At 43.1% G+C, this 26,569-nt stretch overlaps 1 protein-coding gene across 3 annotated transcripts in view; it reads left to right on the top strand.

The window, feature by feature from the left end:
• Nucleotides 1-26,569, top strand: part of agrn (agrin) — a 526,525-nt gene that overhangs the window by 373,530 nt on the left and 126,426 nt on the right. For all 3 annotated transcript variants that reach the window (XM_060852337.1, XM_060852336.1, XM_060852339.1), the window contains 4 exons: nucleotides 49-273; nucleotides 3,615-3,839; nucleotides 6,102-6,308; nucleotides 20,543-20,764. In XM_060852337.1, the coding sequence (XP_060708320.1) occupies nucleotides 49-273; nucleotides 3,615-3,839; nucleotides 6,102-6,308; nucleotides 20,543-20,764 (879 nt within the window). The remainder of the gene's footprint in view (nucleotides 1-48; nucleotides 274-3,614; nucleotides 3,840-6,101; nucleotides 6,309-20,542; nucleotides 20,765-26,569) is intronic.

Genomic DNA, 26,569 nt, shown 5'->3' with positions numbered 1-26,569 from the left:
TGTTGTATGTGTTATAAAGGCTGCCTGTTTCTTCTTCTTGTCCCTCAGGCTCGAAGGACCCCTGCAGTGAGGTAACCTGCGGATTTGGCAGCACCTGCATCCAGTCGTCCGATGGCCAGTCCGCCAAATGTGTCTGTCCCACCACCTGCAGCAGAGAGCAGGAGAGTGTGGTCTGCGGGAGCGATGGCAAGGATTACAGAAATGAGTGCGAGCTCAATAAACACGCCTGCGACAACCACAAGAATGTCTACAAGAAGTCTGATGGACCCTGCGGTGAGTGAGCAGTTGCAAAGTGGAAGTTCTACCTTACCAAAGTAGAGCACTAATATCAGACCTTCTTGAGCCTATGCTGGTGTAAGATTAAATATTAAATCCAAAGAAGAGGTTGTGCAGACCAGTCCTGCGTTTCCTTGAGTACAGGAAGACAATGGGTGATTTAATTGAGGAGTCTATTACGATTAAAGGATCGAGTGGCGGAGATAGAGAGAAACTGCTCCCCTTGGGCGGGAGAGTCCACAGGAAAGGGACATCACATTAAAATGAAAGAACATTCCAGAGTGCTGTCAAGAAACCTATCTTTACACAAAGGTTGTTGGAAATTTGAACGGTCATCTCCAAAAGGCTGTTGGGGGCGTCATTTGGACAGTTCGTAACTTTTGTGCAATGAGGGCACAAGCCAGACCAGCATTTATTGCTCATCCCTAATAGCCCAGGGGGTAGTTAAGAGCTCACCACATTGCTGTAGGTCTGGAGTCACATATAGGCCAGACTGGGTAAGGACAGCAGATTTCCTTCCCTAAAGAGCATGACTAAACCAGGTAGGTTATTACTGATGATGGAGTGGGTTTGAATTTGATAGGATTTGAACTGAAATTTCTTTATGTTCAATAAGGGTGTTAAAGGTTGCAGAACCATGGAGTGTGAATAGAGTTAAATACGGTTCAACTTGGTCTCAATACATGGTGAACCAGGTTCCGAGGGCTGAATGGCTTCCTTCTCTTTCTACGTTTCTAGAATTATAAGGGTGTGATGATATTGAAATTTGTTCTTCCCTGGTGGTTCATATGTGGAATGAACATCCAGAGGAAGTGGTAAATGCAGGTACAGATTAAATATTTAAAAGACATTTGGACAGGTACATGAATAAGGAGGTTCCATAAGTCCCCTCATTTCCCCTCACCCTACCTTGTCTCAGTCAATTCCCTCGAACTAACCACAAGGGATGAACTCAGATTTCTCCAGTTTCCTCATTTCCCCTCCCCCCACCTTGTCTCAGTCGATTCCCTCGAACCCCACCTCCAAACGGACCCCACCACCAGGGATATATTTCCCTCCCCTCCCCTATCAGCGTTCCGAAAAGACCACTCCCTCCGTGACTCCCTCGTCAGGTCCACACCCCCCACCAACCCAACCTCCACTCCCGGCACCTTCCCCTGCAACCGCAAGAAATGCAAAACTTGCGCCCACACCTCCTCCCTTACTTCTCTCCAAGGCCCCAAGGGATCCTTTCATATCCGCCACAAATTCACCTGCACCTCCACACACATCATCTATTGCATCCGCTGCACCCGATGTGGCCTCCTCTATATTGGGGAGACAGGCCACCTACTTGCGGAACGCTTCAGAGAACACCTCTGGGCCACCTGGACCAACCAACCCAACCACCCCGTGGCTCAACACTTTAACTCCCCCTCCCACTCGACCGAGGACATGCAGGTCCTTGGACTCCTCCATCGCCAGAACATAACAACACGACGGTTGGAGGAAGAGCGCCTCATCTTCCGCCTGGGAGCCCTCTAACCACAAGGGATGAACTCAGATTTCTCCAGTTTCCTCATTTCCCCTCCCCCCACCTTGTCTCAGTCGATTCCCTCGAACTCAGCACCGCCCTCCTAACCTGCAATCTTCTTCCTGACCTCTCCGCCCCCACCTGACTCCGGCCTATCACCCTCACCTTGACCTCCTTCCACCTATCACATCTCCATCGCCCCTCCCCCAAGTCCTTCCTCCCTACCTTTTATCTTAGCCTGCTGGACACACTTTCCTCATTCCTGATGAAGGGCTTATGCCCGAAACGTCGAATTTCCTGATCCTTGGATGTTGCCTGACCTGCTGCGCTTTTCCAACAACACATTTTCAGGTACATGAATAAGAAAAGTTTAAGAGAGATATGGGCCAAATGCAAGCAAATGGGATTAGTTTTGTCAGCATGGACAAGTTGGCCTAGGGGGTCAGTTTGACTCTATGATTCTATAATGGCTGTGATGACCTTGATTTCACTGCAGCCATTGAATGTTCCTTCAGATCCTCTTGAATATGCTCTCACCACTAAAAGCTCTGCCCTCCTAGCCAGGTGTTTGGACAGTGGGTCTCTGAAACTGGCCTGCAGTTATTTATGTGACCTGCTTATTTTCTTTCCCCAAACTCCTGCCTGACGTCCTGATGGGCAAATGCACTTCATGATGCCTTACAGTACAGACCGTGACCATCCCATCTGTCCAAAAATTTCAGCCGAGGTGACAACAGTTGCAATTTATCTGTCCTCAGTGCCTTTCGTGTGAGGGCAAATAAAATTCACCCTTGTTTCCTGTTCTTTTAGCAATCGGAATCAGCACTCATGCTAATTCACACACACTGCCTGACCACGTCTCTCCAATATACCCCCACCCCCATGTCCCCAAACCTGGATAAGGTAAACACAAAGCCAGGCATAGCAGCACAGAGAAGGGTCAGGCCAACACTTCATCCAATTGTTGCTCAGCACTATTAAGCAAGAAGGAGCAAAACCATGAAGTGATATATTAAAGTTAAAGAGCTATTCTCTGTCTGTGCATGTTCCTTCCTCACCTTCCAGAAAGAAATGTGATGTAAACTCCCTGGTAATTGCAGCTTTGGCTGCTGCTCTCTCCTGGGCATATTGAGTCATAACCTGTCACATCAAATTCCCCAGTGGTCCTCTGCCTGAATTCAATATTCACTTTAACACTGAACTATACAGACCAGATCTCAGCTGCTGATGGAGCTTTCAGGCCTGAGATGGGTCGAGTATTTTGACATTATGGTAGAGCCAGCGTTCCTCCAACTACCAAACCCAGTATGAGTGGAGAGTCCTTCCTATTTCTCATGCTGAGTATCAGACCCCATGGTAAGGAACAAAGAAGAGAGAGATGAAGGTGATGCTGAGAAAGCCACTTGACTGATCGTGACTAACCATCTGTCAATGGTGATCAGAGAGTGGTGCTCATTACTCTGGTATACTGCTGGTATTTAAGCGCACACCTCTTTGGCCAAAACAGAATGATGGGAAAACTGCAGAAATTGAGTTTTGAACATCTGATTTGCACATTCAGTGTGCAAAACTACTGAATGGCAGTGTGTGGGCTGCTTTGGCTCTTCTAGCACCCTAATCCTAATCCCATCACTGATACGTTTCATAGCCTCTTTCTGTGCTGTGCATTCTTTGTAATTCTATGTAGTATTTGTAGCTGTTGGATGAATAGTTCATGATTCCTGGAGCTTCAGTCCATCTGCTGTTTGAGGCGTGGAGCAAGAGAGACAGGGAAATAACACTGTATTACTGACTGCTCTGTAATTGCTGCTTCTGCTACACACAGACCCATGCAAAGACACTCAGAATGGCCCGAATAATGCGTGCCGAGTAGATCCGAGAGCTCGCAAAGCCAAAGTTCTCCTGAGCCCGGTGAGCTGCCCACCAGACTATGAGGCAGTCTGCGCAGACGATGGGCAGACCTACGAAAGCAAGTGCACCATGGAAAGGATAGGAGCTATCAAAGGCATTAACCTCCAGAAGGTTCACTCGGGACCCTGTCAGGACAGAGGTGAGCTGCGATGTGTTGGAACCCCTAGGTTGCATTTCCAAACGTACTTTGTACAGTTCTAAGCTGCTCAGTCCTGGGCACTGTCCAGTGCCTCTACACCTGCTGCTAATTTTAACATCTTTGACTATTTTTGACAGAAAGTAACTTCCCCATAAAGCTCAAATAGCTTTTTTCTCTCACTAGCCTCTTTTCTGGTGCAAGATGAGGTCAGGTTTTAAAATCTGTTCTGGGGATGTGGCCGGTGATGGTGAAGTTGTTTTAACTGCCTGTCCCTCAGAACGTAGCAGTGTGTTCTCCCTCTGGTTTCTTAAGTTGCTTTAGAAGGCATCCAGAGACAATGGCACAGTGAGGTCCTGTGTAGACCAGACCTATGAAAGTTGACAGTTCCTTTGACTGGCATGGATGGACCAGTTGAGACTTTTCCCACTTGACATCAGGGATTACTTTTTTTGACCATTTTTACAGAAAATAACTTTCTCTTAAAGTTCTGAGGAAGGGTCACTAGATCCAAAACGTTAACTCTGATTTCTCTCCACAGATGCTGCCAGACCTGCTGAGCTTTTCCAGCAATTTCTGATTTTGCTTCAGATTTCCAGCATCCTTGTGGTTTTTACATTTTGTTTTTCTTATTGGATCTGTCTGGGTATTATTCGCCTGATTCAATTCCATGATCTGTGAAATGGGATTTAAACTAAGGATCCCTCTGGGTCACAAAAAACAGTGACACAAGGGCAGGGAGAGGGATTGTTTTTGCTAGAGATGGGATCTTTTTAATCTCAGCTTGCTGGCTTCTGTCTTTATAGGGCGTGAGGTGGGATGGTGATAGTGGCATTACATTGTAAACCTGACTCTGCAACCATTTGGTGAGACCGTTGCCTGGACCTTCACACTTAGCTCGGTGGAAATATTCTTGCTTCTGAGCATTCAAAATAATGCATTCAAATCTTAACTCCAGTGACTCACCCACCTCCCTAAACTGAGACTTCAGCGATGTATTGAGGGAGTGCTGCACTGTGCAAGGCCCAGACTTTCAAATATGCCATTTGCCCCCTCAGATGAATGGAAAAGACGTTACGGTACAGCTAAAAGAAGTTCTCCCTTTGTCCTGACCAATATTTATGCCTGAACCAATGTCATTGAAAGCAAATTATCTGGTCTTTAATCTCTTCAGTTTATGGGATCTTTCTGAGTGAAAATTGGCTGCTGTGTCTCTCTACATTGGAACAACCATTGCACTTTAAACTATTAGCCATGATGCACTTTGGAGCATTCTGAGGTAAAGAAATACCATTATTGACATCAAGCACATAGCGAGTCCACATAATGCCTCTTTACCAACCTAACAGGACGATCTCTAGCCTTCCCACCCCATCTCTCTGTGAAATGCAGCTTTGGGAACCAATGTGTTGCATTGTGTTGCAGAGTGAAATCCTCATGCTGCACGAGGTGAATTTTAGCAGTTCTCCCTCCGTTTCTGAGATTTCAATCTCTTTACACAATCATGGAATATCAGGGCATAGGTGGAAGTCAAAATGAAAAAAGCAAATGAAGTGCAAATGCTGGAAATTGGAAACAGAAATTGCTGGAAAATTTCAGCAGGTGTAGCAGCATCTGTGGAGAGAAATCTTTATTAACGTTTTGGGTCTAGTGGCCCTTCTTCAGAACTATCTTTGTCTATAGTTAGTCATCTAGTCCGATCTCTTACTCATTTTCCATACCTTTTAGATTTTATTTTGATTATTACTGCTGTTTTGGTGTCAGTTGGCATATTCCACATTCCAAAAAATCTCAGGTGTAATCTTGTTCTCCCTTTAAACAATGGTCATCTTACTCGCAGACCACCTAACCCAGTAAAATTTATATTTCCTACTTCAGTTCGTAAGATTTTGAGAATTTTGTACAACATTATCATATGTATATCTGTGCCATGTATCCCATGTAATCCTGTGTAAATCCCCTATTAACCTTTGATTTGATGAAATAAGCTCAGTTTCCTTGTCTCTCTCCGAGACTAAAGCCTCACATTCCTGATATCTTTGTGATTATTTTTTGTGCAATTCTGAATCTCTTAAATATCAGTGTCCACTCAAAACAGGACACGACATCCTAAAAGGTGCCAAATATAGATTTACCATTGTTCCTTCAGCTGCTTAAATAGTTATTGAAGGATGTTTGCCAAGCTCAGCTGTCTGGATGTCTCAAGTGTGTCTCCTCTGCAGAGCGTTTTATTTCGGGATTAAAATCCCACTGTTTCGATTACAGACAAGTGCCAGGAAGAGTGTCAGTTTAACGCAGTATGCCTCAATCGAAGGGGCATTACCCGTTGCTCCTGTGACCGCATCATTTGCGATGGAGCTTACAGACCCATGTGTGGAGAGGACAATCAAAGCTACAACAATGACTGTGAGCGTAAGCAAGCCGAGTGTCAGCAGAAGATCAGCATTCCAGTCAAATATGAGGGTCCTTGCGGTAAGTGCTAATGGTGACCCGCCTTGCTGAGCAATCTAATTACTTTGCCGTTGCCTCTGTAAAAAGTATTGCACCATTATGATTTTAAAAATAATTCCATTTCGTTTATTCTAAATGTTGCCTTCAGAACTTGACAGAAGTGAAGTAGGATTAATGTTTCAATATAGTTCCTGTTCGACGCTATCTCATTTCTCCTTTGAATCCATTTGCCATCATGTCACATTGTTGTACGTGCCCATTAAATTTGGTAGTGCCAGACCACCATCCCATCACCATGTTTCCCTTGTTGCATTTTCAAGTGCTTTTGTTTCAAATGTGTTTTCTCGTATGCAGTGTCTCACCGATGATCACCTCTTTTTGTCTTGTCTCGGGAACTGTCCAATCAGAGTCGGAGCGGCGCGCCCTGCGATTTCGACCTCTGACCTTATCTGTGAGGGCTCTTCGGACCTTGAATATGATCCTGCTGGACTAGGGTCAGGAGAAGTTGTCAACTGAGGGGAAAGGTCAGGTCTTTCCTGACCCAAAAGAATTTGTTCTTCAGAATGCAACTTTCTCAACATATTAAAAATATACTTGGATGAAATAGAGTTGATAGTTTCAAATCCCTTTCCCTCCCATGAGTTTTACATATAGAAAAGATAGTTTTTAAAAGAAACTCAAAGTCTTTATTTAATTTTGTTGTTTCTGAGACTGTGAATTTGTTTGGGGATCTTTCTAACGATGCATCCCCAAGCACTTAAATATTTTTTGTCTTCTGCTTACAAGGAGCTAGAAAGCTTTTGGTAAGGTTGGAGGCTTCTGCTTGTTCAGAATGCATTGCTTGCCCCTTCACCAGTGCTATTGTTTCAGATAAACTCCTGGCTTCCAAGTATTTCCCTCTGAAAGTTGGCATGTCGCATGAAGTCAGAGAGGCTGCAGGGGCTGGGTGTGGTGTGGAGGATGTGAATGGCGAGATGTGCCTGTTACACTTGTATTTGACTGACAAGGAAATAAGCTAAGCTCATAACAGCTGAGTGTGGTTTTCTCTGCAATACCATGTTTGCCACCTGATTAGACAAATGGATCATCAGATTCCAATCTCTACCAGATACAAACCAAAATGTTACCTCATTTTATTTGTCCTCAATGTTCATCTTGGTCACTTGGATTGACAATGTTAGCAAGTGCCATGGGAAAATAAACACCTTCCTGCTCACCTTTAAATCACACACAATCCTTAACACAATGCTCAACATCGCTCCTTCACTGTCACTGGGTCAAAATCTTAGAATCCCAACCTAGCATTATTGTGTGAGTAATGTAACCCTCAACTGCAGCAGTTCAAGAAAGTGGCTTACACACCTCCTTCTCAAAGGTAATTAGGGACAGACACTATCTGTTAGCCTGGCCAGCAACACCTCCAGCCCAAGGATAGTTTTTTAAAACATAACCAAGACAATGCCCACTTTTTTACCAACTATTTTAGAAGAGATGAAACAATTGTATACCTTCATGCATATCATAGTTGATCTGTGAAAGACCTTCGAAAAGCAGTTCACTTGCCTGCTGTAGAGACAAATAGATTAAAGAGGTTGGGTTCATGAATTTGTCCAAATATTAAATGTTTTAACGAATTTATTTTCATTTGGATACTGTTACTTATGCTTGTCATGTTGTGCATAAAATTTGTGCCACAGCATTTTGACAGATGGTGATGAAGTCCCACTGTCATGAACTGAGGACTTGATTGGCATCAAACTGGGCAAGCAAATATTCGTGCTCCCCTGTAGACAGAGCCTCTTCCTAATTGGAGAGCTCAAGTTCTAAGCTTATCCTCGTCTGGGTTTGCATGCCGATCCAGGGGATTAGTTGGAGCACTCTGGTGGGTAGAGGAAAGGAGTCATGCCAAGTCCACCTCGAAGGCAGATTGTTCCCCACCAGTTTGCCATGAAATTCCACTGATGCCAAATGCGACAAATGCAGTTCTTTCTGTCTTACAAATAAGAACTGCTGGGATGGGATTTTAAAAGCAAATAGGTTTTTGATTTGCATTTTATTTCGGTATCGTTTAAAACCCTAACATTTTGGCTCCCCTCCCCCGCCAATCGGCAGTTCAGATGAAGACACATTCTCATTGTGGTATTGAGCCAAATAAGACGTTGGTTTTGACCTGCTGTTCGAAAGGAGTTAGCAGATCCCAGCTAGTAAGAGCAACGGCAGTGTTTTGTGTTTGTGTCTAGTATGAATAGCAAGGCAAGAGGAAATAACAGCCAGAGTTCCTGCTGTTTGTTGCTATCCAGTGACACCACATTATTGTTTGTACGTTTGCAAAGATTGGGCTAAGCTGCCTTTTTTTGCATCCAAACAGTCAGATGCCATTGAACTCTCAAAAAGAAAAATCTCATTTGGATGAGTTCACAGAGACTGCTATGGGACTGATCCTGTCCCCCCGTAAAAATCTTAACTTCTGGGATGGTGGGTGGGGGGGCTAATTGTTGTGAAGGCAGAACCCCTCTCAAGATAAATGGGGAAAGGTTCATTTTGAATTTGAAATGATGAGGCAATGAAGTAGACAAGCTTTCAATCTGACTTTTCTGACACAACTGAAAAAGTAAGAATTATTTACAAGTATATAATTAATTCCTTCATTTTCACACAGCAGTTTTTAATTTTTTTTTCTTTTAAGACCTAATCTTCCACTGAGACACACAACTAAATAGAAAAACAGATTTACTGTTAGAGGCTCTCTATCTATCCTCCTCTTTAACTAGAGTTCATTATAATTATTTTTGGTTTAAACAAGTCTGCAGTGTTTCTCACTAAAATTTCTTCCTTTCTCATAATTTCCTGGGAATTTCTGTCAGTGACTGATGGCTGATTAGGAAGTCCATGTGGAAATGCCACCAGCAAGTTGTTGGTATAGGTTTTATTTTCTTTTTTCATATGGTGTGGGTGTCACTAGCTGGGCCAGCATTTATTCCCCATTACTGATTCCCATGGGAGGATGGTGGTGAGTTGCCTTCTTGAACCGCTGTAATCAATGTAATAGTTCAATGAACATTGGGTTATAAAACATGCTGATACCAGAGGAGCAGAGGTGCTGTAATATTGATGGGTACAGTTGTCAGTCCAGTTGCTCAACCTGTATTATATCAACTCCCTTTGATAGCCAGAGGTAGGTTCTCATTACAACCAGGCTCCCTTCCTCAATGGGGTATATTGAAAAAAAACTATTTTTCTTTGCAAACAGCACACTTGATATTCCTCCCTCTGTACAGATATCCTTTGACTGAAAACATTCAAATTGAGTTAGATTCATGTAACGCCTTTAACTTTGTAAAACTGACTGAGCTGAAAATGTGTTGCTGGAAAAGCGCAGCAGGTCAGGCAGCATCCAAGGAACAGGAAATTCAACGTCGAATTTCCTGTTCCTTGGATGCTGCCTGACCTGCTGCGCTTTTCCAGCAACACATTTTCAGCTCTGATCTCCAGCATCTGCAGACCTCACTTTTTCCTCGAAAACTGACACTGAGCCAGACAAAGAGCTGTGACCTAAGGTTTGGTCAAACAGGTTGATTTTTTTTCAGACAACGTAACGCAATAAAGAGGTAGAGAGGTTTGTGGAGAGAGTCCCAGAGCTTGGAGCACAGGCAGCTGAAGGAATACCCACCAATGATGAGGTGATGAAAATCAAGGCTGTAAAGAGGACAGAATCTGAGGAGCACAGAGAACTCATTGAGCCGGAGGCTGGAAGTGTTTACAGAAATGGAGAGGGGTGAGGCTATGAGGAATTTGCTTGCTTCAATGTGAATTTCATCGTCAAGGTATGGCCTGGGTGAAACACAAAAGATTTTTAGGGGACTTGACAGCACAGATGCGGAGATATTATTATTTCTTGTGGGTTAGTTCAGGACTGGGGCCATAACCTCAGAATAAAGAGTCACCCATTTAAGACAGAGATGAGGAAGTCTTTCTTCTTTCTGTGTGTAGTGAATCCGTGGTATTCTTTATCACGGAGATTGGGTTGTTAAGCATATTCAAGGCTAAGGTGGAAACTTTTTTAAACAATAAGGGAATCAAGAATCAAGGGGGAAAGCCAGGGAAGTGGAGCTGAGGACTATCAGACTGTCATGATCTCATTTAATTGCAGAATAGAATTGGTGGACAGAATGGCCTTCCTCCAAATAGGTTTAGGCTGAGAGCGGAAAGATTTAGAAGGGGCAACACTTTCATGCAGAGGGTGGTACGTGTAACAAATGAGCTGCCAGAGGAAGTGATGGAGGCTGGTACAATTACAACATTTAAAAGACATCTGGATGGGTATATGAATAGGAAGGGTTTAGAGGGATAAGGGCCAAGTGCTGGCAAATGGGAGTAGATTAATTTAGGATATCTGGTTGGCATGGACGAGCTGGACTAAAGGGTCTATTTCAATGCTCATTGACTCTATGACTGTATGATTTTATAGGACAGGAGCGGGTTGAATGGAACTGGATGTGAGTTAGGACACAGGCTGCAGCACCTTATTTAGACTTGCAGTAGCCGGCAACCCTGGAGACACTGAGTCTTGAGGTGACAGAGGTGTGGTTAAAACCTTTAAGCAGCAGATAATATCAGATAAACAGTTTATTGTCAGACAGAGTAATTTATGCTCAGCATCAAATAGCTATTGAATCTCATGTTCCAAATAGCGAATAAACCAATTTCTGAAGGAAATTGGCCATTCTGCAAAATGTTTCTTTTTAATACGTATAGACTCAAAGCTGCTGAATGTGGGTGTGTGTGTGCGTTTTTCTGTCTCTACCACTTTCACGTGTACATGGACCACCCTTGTCTTCATGAATCATAGCTTCTTAAACGGTGCATGTAATAGTTAGCCAGTTGCCCGGCGTGCTGATCACAAGCTGTCTTATGTGCATGTTATGCAAGTTTGCATAAAGGGTGTAAAAAGAAATGCATCTCCGAGACAGATTGACGTAAATCAGATTAGAAATGTTCATTAGACAGACTGCTAGTTCCCTCCTGAAGTGTCTTGACAAACTCCTTTTCATATTCTAATGTCTGTGCATCGATTGTTCTAAGTTAAAGCAATTACTGACCTATAGTCAGTGGCGGCTGCTTAATATTTAACTGGAGCAAATGTTGCCTCTTTGTTTGCATTTAAAGTGTGTTAGGTTCATCAATCAATCCTCATTATGTCATTTATCTACTGGGCAATTGTTGGTATTTGCACTGAAAACTAAACTGAACATGATAGACATACTTCGATTGAATGTCTAGGTCTGTCTTGCCACAGCTTTCCTTGGGTCTTTATTAATTCTTCCCAAGATCCAAAATAATGAAAGCACAAGGAATAGTTTAACCCATTATGACCATCATTTGTCAATTTGAGACGTGAGAAAACAATACAATGCCTGTGAAAAAAAACTCTTCTGTTTAAATTGCGCTCTGCAATTATTAGTAAGTTTACTCATTTTCGGTTTAATTACTCTATCTGACATTTGTCATGAAATGTATTGTCAAGAATTAGCATTCGCAGAATCTTGGGGATCGTTAGTTAAGACATGCAAGCATGCATGCTTTTGTGTGAAATCCTTTTATTCACTTGTAACTAAGGCATTAACCGGTTCAAAAGTCTTGGCCAATTTATTAATAAACCAGAAGTCTGCATTTGTTGCCGCATTCATGAGTAATATAATTCCGTGTGATTTGCTCATTCATGTTGTAATGCTCTGTCCATTAGTTTTCATGTGCATGTAGCTTGATCTGTAATGTCCTTCCTCTTCCTTCACTTCCCTATCCTCCACTCTCACAAGCAATCTGTTCAAATATTCACTCTCACCAGCCACTGCCAGGGAAGAGAAAAATCTCTGTCCAAGCTAATCAGCAGGAAATCTACGGGTATTTTGAAACCATCACAACTGTGAACGCAGAGTTAATGAGCAGAAATCCTTGTGGAGTTAACTGCTCATTAGGTGTCAGATAGACAGCTAAGAGGGAACGGGTTTAGACACCTGCCAACACCACACGTTTTTCAAGGTTTTTTTTTAAAGTTGAAATATGCATTTTTGTTTTAATTCAACAAATGTGTCTTTGATTTGAGAAGTTTCCAAGAATGGCTCCATTTGAGGGTCTTCAAGTACCTGGCCAGATCAGAGAAGCCGTGGTGTTCCTCTTGGACAGGAGAATGCTGTAAAGAAGGTTTTTTGTAGAGGGTTCAAAATCATGAGGGGTCAGGAGGGAGTGGATAAAGAGACTTTTCCCATTGGTGGAAACATCGACAATCGAGGGGAGACTGATTTGAGGTCAACTGACAAAACACCATAGACAGCCTGAGGAAAAACCCTTTTACATGCAGTGGGTGGTTAGGATCTGGGATTTCACTGTCTTGAAGTATAGCCAAGGTAGATTCAGCCATAGTTTTCAGGAGGGAATTGTATAATAATCTGAAGAGGAAGAACTCTGTAGGGCTACAGGGAAAGGCAGGTGAGTGGGACTAGTTGAGTTGTATGAATGGAAGCACATACTACACAGTAACCGTTCTGTGGTTCATTGAGTTGTAACTACCCCAAGTGTGTGGATGTCACTGGCTGTATCCACAATGAAGCTCACTCACGGGATTGCAAAGGGACTGACTCCCAGCCACATTTCTTAGTTGGTCTGAAGCACAGATGTCTCTGTTGATGCTCCCCTGTGCTGACCATCCGATGGGCTATATCCAAGAGCAGCCGCATAAGAAAGCCATTCTTATTGTTAAAATAAAACTAGTGATGTTGTTGCAGATCTGGCTGAAAAACAAAGTGCTGGAGAAACTCAGCAGATCTGGCAGTATTACAAGATGCACTGCTGAACTTTACCATACAGCCTTAGACAACCCCCTCTGAACTCACAACCACTTCCATCTAGAAGGACAAGGGCAACAGATACATGGGAACACCACCACCTCCAAGATCCCCTCCAAACCACTCACCATCCTGACTTGGAAATATATCGCCATTCCTTCACTGTTACTGGATAAAAGTCCTGGAACTCCCTTGCTAAGAGAATTTTGGGTCTACCCACAGCACGTGGACTGCATCGGGAAGTCCAAAGATGTGCGAGTTAGGTGGATTGGCCATGCTAAATTACCCTTCGTGTTCAGGGATGTGTAGATTAGGTGCATTTAACAATGGAAAATGCAGAGTTATAGGGTTAGGATGGAGAATGTGTGGGATGCTCTTCAGAGGGTCGGAGTGGACTTGTTGGCCTGAATTGTCTGTCTCCACACTGTGCAGGGATTCTGTTCTATACAAGAAAGTAGGTCAACACCACCACCTTCTTAAGGGCAGCTAGGGATGGCCAATAAATGCTGGTCAGGATTCTTGATGAAGGGCTTTTGCCCGAAACGTCGATTTTACTGCTCCTCAGATGCTGCCTGAACTGCTGTGCTTTTCCAGGACCACTCTAATCTGGACTCTGGTTTCCAGCATCTGCAGTCATTGTTTTACCTAATAAATGCTGGTCAGCCAGTGACACCCATGGTCAGCAAGCAAATAAAACAAAACCTCACAGGTCAGTGGTTCAGGTCCTGCCCAACTCCTTCATTTCACCCGATCCCCATTGGTTCAATCCATTCCAAGTGGCCCAATCTTTTTAAAGAATGATTTGTTCTCACCATTGAATTCCTTTGCAGCCTTGTTCCATTTACTACCTCCGCCAGTCTTTATCCCTGTGCCTCTGGTCTCCTTTTGCAGCCACCTTTCCAGTCTTTCTCTCTCTCTGTCTCACGCACACACACACACACGCACATGCACACATGCACACGCACCATGTGTTGACAAGGTTTGAACCACATAAGCTGAGGGCTCCAGAAACTGACCTCTGCCCCTCTACTCTGGAACATTCCATCTTGCTGCCTTTTCAAAATAGTCTCAAACATTTCATGCTTTTACCTGAGCTTTGTGGTTAACTTTCTCAATTCTTTTATGCTTGATCCATCTCCCTGTAACTTTTTAAAGTTTATATTTTATTGTTCCTTCCTTCACCTGTAAAGCATCTATAAGTTAGTTCCTATGCTGAACGTCCAGTTGAATGCAAATATTTTTCAGCACCCATGCATGGTTGTTGAGTGATAATGTGATTGCTTTTGGCTGTGAGGGCCCTCACAGTAAAATAGCCATTGGATGACTAGTACATCCAGTACAAGAGAAGTGGCAAAACCCAATACACATTAGCATCATCAGCAAGGGTGCATCATGAGGGGTAATAGGAGGGAAAGGATTGTGTATTATCAAAACAGAGGGTTTTTTTTACACCCTGTTGTTTTCCTGTGCTGCTTTGTGCACATGGGATCTTTCTATCCTGTGTATGTACATCTCTATCTTTATCATTGTTATGAAGTACTACATTTCCCATCCTCCAGGGGCTATACTCGAATACCAAGCTCTTTAAGTTGTTAAGATTCCTGAGAAAAGAGACATGTTGTCAAAACATTTTAGCCTGCACACATCAGGATAAAACTGCAAGAATACCAAATCTCAAAGGGAACAATAATTTACACTGTTTCCTGGCAATACTGTATGTACCTCCACAAATCAGAGTCTACATGCCAACCAATCAGAATCCAATTGCCAACCAGTCAGCACCTTTTTTCCTTACTGTGTAAATTGGTGCTCCCTTTTGGAATTTGGTATTCTTGTGATTCTATCCTGATGTGAGCAAGGTGAAAGACTTTGACAGTATGTCAATTTTTTTGTAAGCTATGCTCAAGTTCTGTCCAATCAAACAGATGTTTTTGATGATAATTATTCTCCCAATGTATGTGCAGTCTGAGCATTTACACCAACATCAGTGACTTGCTGAACTGAATGATTTCTCCCTGCATCGTCTGATAAGTGCAGGAGGAATGAGAGAAGATATTTTTAAAGAATCAACGATTACTTGTCATATTAGCATACCTCTCTACATCAATGGTGAGAGTTATTGAAAGAGCAAACTTTGCTTAACTCTTTGAGAACTAAGCATATGTAGGAAGAAATAGGTTTCACTGGTAGGAGATTTGTTCCCCAGAGGACACATTTAATTTATGAAAGTGCTGTAAAAGCATGTTTTGTGTATACTTTACCTTAAAGAGAGTTCACTTATAAGGACTTATTTAGTGGGCAGCATGGTGGCTGAGTGGGCAGCACGGTGGCACAGTGGTTAGTGCTGCTGCCTCACAGTGCCAGGGACCCGGGTTCAATTCTCTGCTTCAGGCGACCGACTGTGTGAAGTTTGCACATTCTCCCCGTGTCTGCGTGGGTTTCCTTTGGGTGCTCCGGTTTCCTCCCACAGTCCAAAAATGTACAGGTTAGGTGAATTGGCCATGCTAAATTGCCTGTAGTGTTAGGGTAAGGGGCAAATGTAGGGGAATGGGTCTAGGTGGGTTACGCTTCGGTGGGTCGGTGTGGACTTGTTGGGCCGAAGGGCCTGTTTCCAGACTGTAAGTAATCTAATCTAATCGACAACATGTGCTGTGCATGCCTCTGCTTACCATTTGGTCTGCTATGGGTTTGCAAGCTACACACACAGAAATCAGTTAGTTTGCAGTTTAGTCTGCTCCTTAACTTAATGTGTGTTTTTCTGTTTCAAATAAACTAACCAGTGGAGTTAATCAGTCCCAATGAGTAATTGTTGGAGCATTATCATAGAAATGACATGAAATCATAGAATCCCTACAGTGTGGAAGCAGGCCATTCGGCCCATCGGGACCACACCAACCCATGACATGGTGAACAGCAGTGGTAAACATTGCACTAATGAGAGGCCTGTCTTGCTTGAATATAGTGAGCAAGTTAATCTGTAGATGGAAAACATTGTTGACATTTTTGAATCACACTAAAGTGCACAAGACAACCCTCAATATCTTTGCTCATTACAGCATTAAGAGTATTGAAAACACAGCTTGCAGATGAGCAAGGAGGGAGATAGATTTTTGTCAGGCAGGGGAATCGAATATTATTGAGAGTAGATAGGAATGTGGAAATCAAAATACCAACAGATCAGCCGTGATCATTTTGAACAGCAGCGCAATCTCCAGGGGATGAATGGCCTACTTCTCATTCTATCCTACACGAGTCAAAGAATGGTGAGCACATGTCTCACGTACATATCAATCTCATGGAAGACGTCAGTCTCACCAAACTGTCAGAAGTATTTGCAAAAGTTTAAATTATCTGGAATTAACAAGATTTGGAATCCGCTGCTTGGAAGCAGATCCAGTTGTATTTTAATGGAAATTGAATAAATGTTTGAACTGGAGAAAATTTCAGGGTTTCTGTTGAAAGGGCATGTGTCTAATTGGACTGCTCTTTCAAAGAGCCAGGAGAGGCACTGTGGGGCTGAATGGCCACCTTCAGTACTGTAACTGGAGTTGTCAAGCTACAAAGCATTAAGTGGCTCAAACAAATTCCCAAAGAGCAAATGCTGCTATGATTTATTTAACCCACTCAGAAGGGATCTGAACAGGTAGGTGGTTCAGAATGGATTAGAGAGGAGAAGGTGCATGCAGGTAGTTACATGCTGAAGGTGGAGTTCTTGTTCTCTTTCAGGCTTATGTGCATCAATTTGGAATGCAGCAAATTAGCATTCAGCCATATTGGTCCCGCTCAGTCGATTACACCTGAGCTTAAGAGAGGACAAGGTTTCACTCCTCTTCCTCAGGAAGCACTGGGCTAAATTACAGAATTGCGAATCACTTTTGATCTGTGAGCAGCAGTGGTGTCAGTGCTCGCTTATCACTTCTGATTTCCACCTTGTCCCTTAGGGAAGTGGGAAAAATATGACAATCCAGATGTCAAAGCAGTTGTTATCCTGACTTGTGCAGAAACCTGAAGGATGCACACATTCAGCAGTCGAATCTCACTGAGAGCCTGATATCCCAGTCAGGCATATTAGAACTTATTATTATTCTACAGCTTGATCTGTAGATAAGTGGATTAATTAGCTGCAGGAATCAAACCTCAGAGTGTTCAATTTGCCCACAGTTCTTTTAAAGCCAGCTTTGTTTCCAGACAGCATACTTTCACTGCACCTCTGAAAGCTCATCCAGCAGCACACGTACTTCAGTTTGAATTTGTTTCAATTGGACTTAACTGGCAAGACGAAGACTTATCGAACCTATAATCAAGAAGATTGCACCAGTCGCTGTGTCACTTGTTATATTGAGCTGTTCCCAGCTCTCTTAGGAAATAGTGATGGGAAAATGCAATAGGAAGATTTGGTATATTGGGAAAAGAAATGAGCGCTGCACTGCCCACAGCATTATTGATTACTTCTGATGGTCACTGAAGTGCGTGCGTTTTTGACATAGCTCATGTTAATACCATCACAGACGTCACTGCAGCGATGACAGGACACCCTCCGTGCCAGATGAGCCAAACCATTGCTCCACTTGCTTTCTGCTTACCACTGAGTGAGCAGCTCTGGGTTTTAACTGCTTACCCCATTGACGTCAAACTAGATCGAGAGATGTGAAGTCAATTTTAAAAACTGTTGTTGCTCTGTAAAACTTGAATGAGTCGTTTTGTTGAATTGTTGCGAAAGATACATTGCATCTGTTCACCAAAACCCTGCTCTTGACAGGAGGGATCCTCGTGCAGAGGAACTGAGTGAATCCTGAACAAACCAAACTTTGTTTTGCAGCTGCTGGAACTTTTGAGCCCTCCAAAATGAGTTTGGATTGATTAGCGTCATGTTTGAAATTCCATCCCAGAGTTTCTGCTTAGCTTCCACACTCTCCCTCATGAATGGTTGCAAAGGTTCACCAAAGTCAACCTTGAAGACAGAGAGCAACATTTCGGTGTTCTGGGATAGCGCGATCCCTGGCTAAATCCCTTCTGGGTCTGGCAAGTCACCCATAAAACCATACGACGTAGGAGCAGAAATTAGGCCATTTGATCATGGCTGGTGTGTTTTTCAACCCCATTTTCCCACTTTCTCCCTGTTACCTTTGATTGTCTTGGACAGCACGGTGGCTCAGTGATTAGCGCTGCTGTCTCACAGGGACCCGGGTTCAATTCCAGCCACGATCGACTGTCTGTGTGGAGTTGGCACATTTTCACTGTGTCTGCGTGGGTTTCCTCTGGGTGCTCCGGTTTCCTCCCACAGTCTTTGAGCTGAAGGGCCTGTTTCCATACTGTACAGATTCTATCAAGAACTTATCTATCTCCGTCTTAAATATACTCAATGGCCTGGCCTCTGTAGCTCTCTGTGGCAATGAATTACACAGATTCACAATTCCCTGCTGAAGAAGTTTCTCCTTATGCTCCGTGCATTAGAAATGGCAGTGATGCCTGTCACAGTCAAATAGGCCAGTCACATTTTCTGCCCAGCCTTATGTGTGAATGATGCTCATGTGATGGTCACTACCAGGGAATCAGCCCTATTGTGAGCATGAGTTTTCAGGAGAGGAAGGTGATACTGGGAAGAGGTTTATTTTCTTCAAAAAAAGGCTCATGGTCCTGTTTCTTCATGCAGTCAGCTTTGGTTCTTTGAGTGTTGAAGACATTGCTGTCTTTCCCTACCCCACTGAGTTGTTCTGTGGTTTCAAGAACCCTTTTCAGAGGGTAGTTGGCACTGGCCGGTTCACCAGCTAGTGAATGGCAGGTGGAAATCTGGCCAGTTTTCACATCTTGCTGCTCCCCTGGCTCCCTGTCACATGAATAGTAATGATCTAAAAGCCAGTCACTTGTCAGGGATTGGTTAACTCTGTGGGTGAGTTCATTTAAAACAGTAAAACACATGATAGGTTAAGAAGCAGACATTGCAGCAAAATGACTGATTTCTGCATGTGTGCAGCAAGCAAACTCGTAACAGACAATGTTGCAGAGAGTATCACAGCATCATATACACATAGATGAGAGAGGGAAAACTTAGAAGCTTATGGACTATAATGAGAGACATAGGGTCCGACCAATGTATTATAGAACATAGGGTTGAATTTTGAGGTAGGGAGAGTGGGGATCCCACTGCCTTTCCTCCTCTATCCCATTTTGTCTGGTGTGAAGAGGGCCCCCTGGTGAAGGGGCAGTGGTATGAAGAGTTGCAGTATTGTCAGGCACTCAGTTACACATCAAGGGACCTGGCATGGTGATGAATGGACTTGGCAGGATGTTGGAGAGTCACTGCAAGTCAGGCTGTTTACCTTGATGAGTGGGGATGGAGAAGGGCATTTCCTGCCTGACTCAATCTCGGTCCCTGATTTAGTATTTATTCATTAAAATGAACTTGAGATGAGGCTAAAGAAGTACACCAAACACAATTTTATTTCCAGGGCAGAGGCTAAGGAGATTTATGGTAACGCACTCAACTGGAGAAAATGCAACTTTGGACCAGTGTGCAATCTCCTGTCTTGATTCGTATGGCTGCATTATCATAAACACTGTCAGGATGAAGTCTCGTTTCTGAACTTGCAGATGCATGAGTGCTGAGTTTGCAATGCCACACCAGGGCTTAATATAAATGAGATTTTGTACCAGTCAGCAACTCCATTAAACAGCGATTTATTGTTAGTTTTAGTGCTGTTTGTATAGCAATCAACACTCAAACATGACCTCTGTTATCACTGGGGATCTATTTGATTTTTAGTCCACAGTTGTATCTGCTCTAGTTCCTAAATTTCCGTCAGATTTACAACGTTGTTTGTAAACATTTGTTGGCCACGCGACATTGTTAGATTTGCAGAGTTTACAGAAATGATTCAGGCTCCTGAATGGAACTTTTACATATGACACAACCTGTATAACTTAACTCAGTAGGAAACCCTTGCTCCTAACTTTCCATCAGGAATGTCAGAGCAAGAGTTTTGACATTTGTTGACTACCGTTCGTGGAAAGCTGAGGGAGCCAAGTGAAGTTTAAATCAAAGGCAAGATGCTGGAAGACTGAAATATAAACATGTTGGAGATGCTCAGCAGGCCAGGCAGAAAGATCTGCTGAGTGTTTCAGCACTTTCTGTAGATATTTTCATTTAATTCCAAGAAACAGAGCCATTAAAGGTTCACGGGCCAGCTTGTCAAGGCTTGGGGCCAGAGATTTAGACACCCCACGGTCTAAAGAGTGTGAACGGATATCCTCTGAATCTGAAGCAGAAGAGGTGTGATCTAAGTAGTCAGCAGGGACAGATGAACGTGTTGGACTGACTTGATTCTGGTGACTTATAAACCAGACCATTTCAAACGGCAATGCAGAGATAATGCGGTGTTTTAAAATAACCTTGTGCTTGATTTCTTCAAACAGACCTTAACACTCAAAGCCCCTGCCTGAGTGTTGAATGTGATTTTGGGGCCAAGTGCATTGTGAAGAATAACAAAGCTGTGTGTGAGTGTCAGCAGAGCTGCCAGAACGTGTACGCACCAGTTTGCGGGAGTGATGAACATATCTACGGCAGTCAATGTGAGGTGGAGGCCATGGCTTGTATTCTGAAAAAGCACATCATCGTCAAACACAAGGGTCCCTGTGGTAAGTGTAAAACAAAGTTATTCCAATCAGTTTCTGAAGATTTTATTAAAATAAAAGTGTTAACTGCTGTTAATTGTGTTTCCTTCTTTCTAATTCTATATTTTATGTATGGGTTGAAAGTATGAATTGGAAATTGGATATTGCCAGTTTTGCAGTATTAATCATGAGTGTTGTTATTTTCACCTTTCTGTCAGATTTTCACAAATGCAAACTTCCCTTGGCTCAGATAGCTGTAACAAAATGGTTCTATTTCCCAGTGGTTCTTACAATCATACAGTATAGAAAGATCTATTGGGCTCATTGAGTCTGCACTGACTCTCCAAAAAGCATCCCACCCACACCCAGCCCTCCAACATATCCCTGTATTTACCATAGTTAATCCACCTAACCTGCATATCCCTAGACTACAGGGACATTTAACATGGCCAATCCACCTAACCTGCACATTTTTGGACTGTTGGAGGAAACCCATGCAGACACTGGGAGAATGTGCAAACTACAGACAGACAGTTGACCAAGGCCAGAATTGAACCTGGGTCCTTGGCACTCTGAGGTAGCAGCACTAACCACTGGGCCACCATGCTGCCCTAAGGGTGATATTGCATGGCCATCTACAGCACAAGAGGCTGAGTTCAGATCCCCTTTGTCTTTCTGAGGTCAGACTTTAGGAAGTGGAAGAAGTGAAGAGACTGAGCAATTGGGGGAAGGCGCCGGCCTAATGGTATTATCACTGGCTTATTAATCCAGAGCCATGTTCTGGGGATCTAGTTTGAATCCTGTCAAGACAGATAGTAAAATCTGGACTAAAGAGCCCAATGATGACTATGAAATTGTTGCTGATTCTCAGGAAAAGGTTCAACTAATGTCCTTTAGGGAAGGAAACCACTGACCTTTCCAATTCTGGTCTATATCTCTCCCCTGGCCCAGAACAATGACTCTGAATTGTAATAAATGATGGCCTGTCCAGTAATGCCCACATCCTGTGAATGAACAATAAAATAGGACCACATTGGTGTTGGTCTTGATGGTGCTTTTTTAAATTATTTCAAAAATATACCTTATTCATAATAAATCAATTTGTATGTACATAATCACAAATGCAGTTTGGTTCTGTACAGTAGCATATCAAGGGAACAAACAAACCTTTGAATCTGATTCTATCTGAACAAACCAAAGGCACCTCTTAGGTGATAAAAACAATGACTGCAGATGCTAGAAACCAGATTCTGGACTAGAGTGGTGCTGGAAAAGCACAACAGTTCAGGCAGCATCTGAGGAGCAGGAAAATCGACGTTTCGGGCAAAAGCCCTTCATCAGGAATACAGCTGATTTTCCTGCTCCTCGGATGCTGCCTGAACTGCTGTGCTTTTCCAGCACCACTCTAATCCAAAGGCATCTCTTACACAGCCAAGTCTTGATGTTCCTGCCGTGTCATTGTCAATGCTCCCTGCTATGGTGCATGAGAATGCAGCAGCCAGGAAAATACCACACAGACTGTGCTTCACGGCCATCTGACTGCACATGTACTCTGATGGAACCAAACACTGAAAACATTGATGACACATAAGACTAACCTTTGAGGGATTTGTTGGCAAGCATCTCTCAAGGAGACAATGCTGCCTCTTCAGATGTCAAACTGTTTGGTCTGGGCTTGCCAACTCTGATTGGACAGATTCCTGGAGGTTTTGTCACATGACCTCCTGCCTCAAATTATCCAGACCCCGCTTTCCTGCCATTGGCCAGCCATGAGTACCTCTCCCTACAGGCCACCATAGTGTTGCACCAATGGGAAGGTGAAGACACTCCACAGCTCAACTGTATGATTCTAAGCTTTGAGTCAAACAGTCTTTCTTAAACCTACCTCCAATATTTTTACAGTAAATAAATAAAACAAATTTAAAGTAATGGGGGAGAAAAAGGATTTTTATTGCCCCTTGATCTTTGGGTTGCTCAATGCATTGTGCTGGAAATTGATTTTAAACTAATTTGCACCAAGTTCTGCTCCTCGCTGTGCCCACTGACCTACACTGATTCCCAGCTAAAGTACGCCTCCATTGTAAAATTCTCCTGCATATAGTTTGCAATGATTTCACCTTCACTTTCCCTTTAATCCTCTCCCTTGAGATTGCTATAGTCCTCCCTTGTGGGCCTTTTGCAGGTTCCTGATTTGAATTGTGTTACTATTGATGGCCATTCCTTTCACTGCCAGAGCCTCTCTAAACCTTATTAACTCCCTAGCTCCCTCTCTTTCTTGAAGATGTGCTTCTGCTCAGATCTCTTTGACCAAGTTTTTGGCCACCTGTCCTAATATTGATTTATGTGACTTGTGTAGCAATGAGGCCTGGATCTCCTTGTACACCAGGCGCTGAAAGTAAGCAGACAAGTGCAGAAAGTGGTGAAGAAGGCAAATGGTGTGTTAGTCTTCGTCGTGAGAGGATTTGAGTACAGGAGAAAAATGTGTTGCTGTGATTGTACAGGGCCTTGGTGAGACCATACCTGGATCATTGAGCGCAGTTTTGGTCACCTTTTCTGAGAAAGAATGTTCTGACCATGCAGGGAGTGAAATTAAGCTCGACCTGACTGATTCCTGAATGCCAAGGCTGATGTAAGAGGAGAGATTGAACCAGTTAGGGTTATGTTCACTGGGGTTTGGAGGAATGATTAGATTAGATTCCCTACAGTGTGGAAACAGGCCCTTCGGCCCAACAAGCCCACACCGACTCTCCGAAGAGCAACCTACACAGACCCATTCCCCTACCTAATCCACCTAACACTATGGGCAGTTTAGCACAGCCAATTCACCTAACCTGCACACCTTTGGACTGTGGGAGAAATCTAGAGCACCCAGAGGAAACCCACGCAGACACGGTGAGAACGTGCAAACTCTACACAGACAGTTGCTCGAGGCAGGAATTGAACCCAGGTCCCTGGTGCTGTGAGGCAGCAGTGCTAACCACTGAGCCACTGTGCCAGTGCTGTACAGGAGGGTTCTTGTAGAAGCCTATAAAATTCTAGCAGACCAGACAGGTCAAACACAAGAACAATGTTCACGAGTTTTGAGAAGATTTGTGGCTCAGGTTGAGGTTCTGAATGTAGGTTTACTCGCTGAGCTAGAAGGTTCATTTCCAGACATTTCGTCACCCAACTAGGTAACATCTTTAGTGGGCCTCCAGGTGAAGCACTGCTGATAATACCTGCTTTCTATTTATATGTTTAGGTTTCTTTGGTTGGTGATGTCATTTCCTGTGGTGATGTCATTTCCTGTTCATTTTTTTCAGGGGGTGGTAAATAGGGTCTAATTTAATGTGTTTGTTGAAAGAGTTTCGGTTGGAATGCCATGCTTCTAGGAATTCTCGTGCGTGTCTCTGTTTCTCTTGTCCTAGGATGGATGTGTTGTCCCAGTTGAAGTGGTGTCCTTCCTTATCTGTATGTAAGGATACTAGTGAGAGAGGGTTATGTTTCCAGAAACTGAGCCATTCTCCCCTACGTCAAAGACATCTCGGAAATGACTGCCAGACTACTCAGACCCCTTGAAATCATGGTAGCCCACAAACCCACCAACACACTAAAACAGCAGCTAATGAACTTGGAAGACCCAAACAGACAGCAAGCAAAACTAATGTCACTTACAAAATACCGTGCAAGAATTGTAACAAACACTACATTGGACAAACAGGCAGAAAACTGGCCACCAGGATACATGAACATCAATTAGCCACAAAAAGACATGACCCACTCTGACTAGTATCCTTTCATACAGATATGGAAGGACACCAATTCGACTGGAACAACGCATCTATCCTAGGACAAGCCAAACAGAGACATGCATGAGAATTCCTAGAAGCATGGCATTCCAACCGGAACTCTTTCAACAAACACATTGATCCCATCGACCATCCCCTGAATAAAAGAACATTGAAATAACATCACCACAGGAAATGACATCACCAACCCAAAGAAACCCAAACAAATAAATAGAAAGCAGGGATTATCAACAGTGCTTCACCCAGAGGCCCACTGAAGATGTCACCTAGTAGGGTGACAAATCATCTGCAAATGAACCATTCAGCTCAGAGAGCAAACCTACATTCCCAGGAACAAAGTGTACAATGACAACGAATGATGTTTAAGAACCAGAGGTAACAAACTAAGAATTATGGGACAGGCCATTTAGGGCTGAGATGAGGAGAAATTTTGAGAGCTAAAGGGAAACTTTAGGGTCGAACAAGCTATGTGTCAAAAGCAGGAACAGGGGATCGAGTTGTATGATCAGCCATGAACATATTGAATGGTTGAGCAAGCTTGAAGGGCTGAATGGACTGCTCCTGCTCCTATTTTCTATGTTTCTATGTTGATGTCAAATTTACTATATTTTACTATATTTAAGGTATTATATAAATGCAAGTTGTTGTTGCTTTTGCTGTTGGAAAATTCCAAGACAACCATGAACTGTTGACCTTCTGGTCTGGTCCCACTTTGAACATCCTGTCCATTCTGCACCCTAACATTCTGCATCAATTATTTTATGACATTCCAATAGACTCTGCTAACTAAACAAATGAAGTGTTTTGCTCCTGACTAGTACTCAAGGTCACCAAATATTGTCTGTGATGAATTATGGCTGGGTGTGGCTCACCTTTCAGGTGGACGATCTTAAGGGAAGAGAGAGTTTTTCTCATGCAGTGGTCTCTGGCTGGACTGGAACCAGGCACACTAAAAGCAGTAAGCTGAAAGACAGCAGAGGAAAGAAGGAGTTGTGTTGGGTCATTCATGTAGGCTGTTGTCATGATTATTCACATGCCCACTCTCTGGTCCCTTGGCTACCTGCTGCCAAGATTTGTTGCAAGCCTCTAGATAGATGGGCAGATGGATTTTATTTACTGAAGCTGCCAGACTGTGTCTGACTGACAAGAGGTCAGGGAATAAATTAAACGAGATGGGAGCGGGTGTCTGGCTGAGAGGCTGTTAGCTATTCAAAAGGAAACAAAGACAGAAATTGCTGGTGAAACTCAGCAGATCTAGTGGTATCTGTGGAGAGAAAACCAAGTTAATATTTCAAGTTCTGTGACCCTTCTTCATAACATCTCAGCATCTGGTTATTTGCTTTATTTTATTTAGTTAAGATATTAATTATACTTCTATTGTCATTTAGAAAAGGATTGTTATTCTATGCGGCACTATTCATCTGAGGCTGTACGACAAAGGATCAATTAATTATTAGCTAACTAATTAGCTCACAAGAAACTTAAAATTAAAAATAACATTTTTTCGCCTGGGATATCAATGCACAAGAAAGTTTTATGAATTGTCCTTGGAAAGCTCTATATTTTGTCAGGGGTCCAAATTTCTGTCTTCAGTACCTGCCCATATGCATACAATCCATGTATAAATATTAAATGAATGCTCTGGTTAATTTACATTGAATGGAGCAGGACATGTGACCCTCATGTCATTGCCTTAAAGTATATTTCAGGCTCAGTTCAAGATTCAGATATTACCCACATATGACCCATCAGAGCTACATGCTACTCTTTCCAAATCTCAGTGTTTAACTTTTTACAGCCAACTGGTGAATGAAGGGATGAGAAGTCAATCTTTACTTAGTTTGAGATTGACTCACAAGGTGGAACATTACAAATATATGACTCAAAACTCCACAACTAATCCCCGATGTGAATAAGTGTCTGTATCCTGAGCCCTGAACCAAGTTTGTACCCTATGAGCATGACCAGTCCACTTTGAAGAAGAACTCAAAGCTTTAAAGAAATTTTTAAAAACCTATGTTAAAATTGGAAGGGGCAATGG

Source organism: Hemiscyllium ocellatum, chromosome 37 (genome assembly GCF_020745735.1).
Source record: "Hemiscyllium ocellatum isolate sHemOce1 chromosome 37, sHemOce1.pat.X.cur, whole genome shotgun sequence".
Lineage (NCBI taxonomy): Eukaryota > Metazoa > Chordata > Chondrichthyes > Orectolobiformes > Hemiscylliidae > Hemiscyllium > Hemiscyllium ocellatum.
This window is presented reverse-complemented; position numbering and strand designations above follow the sequence as displayed.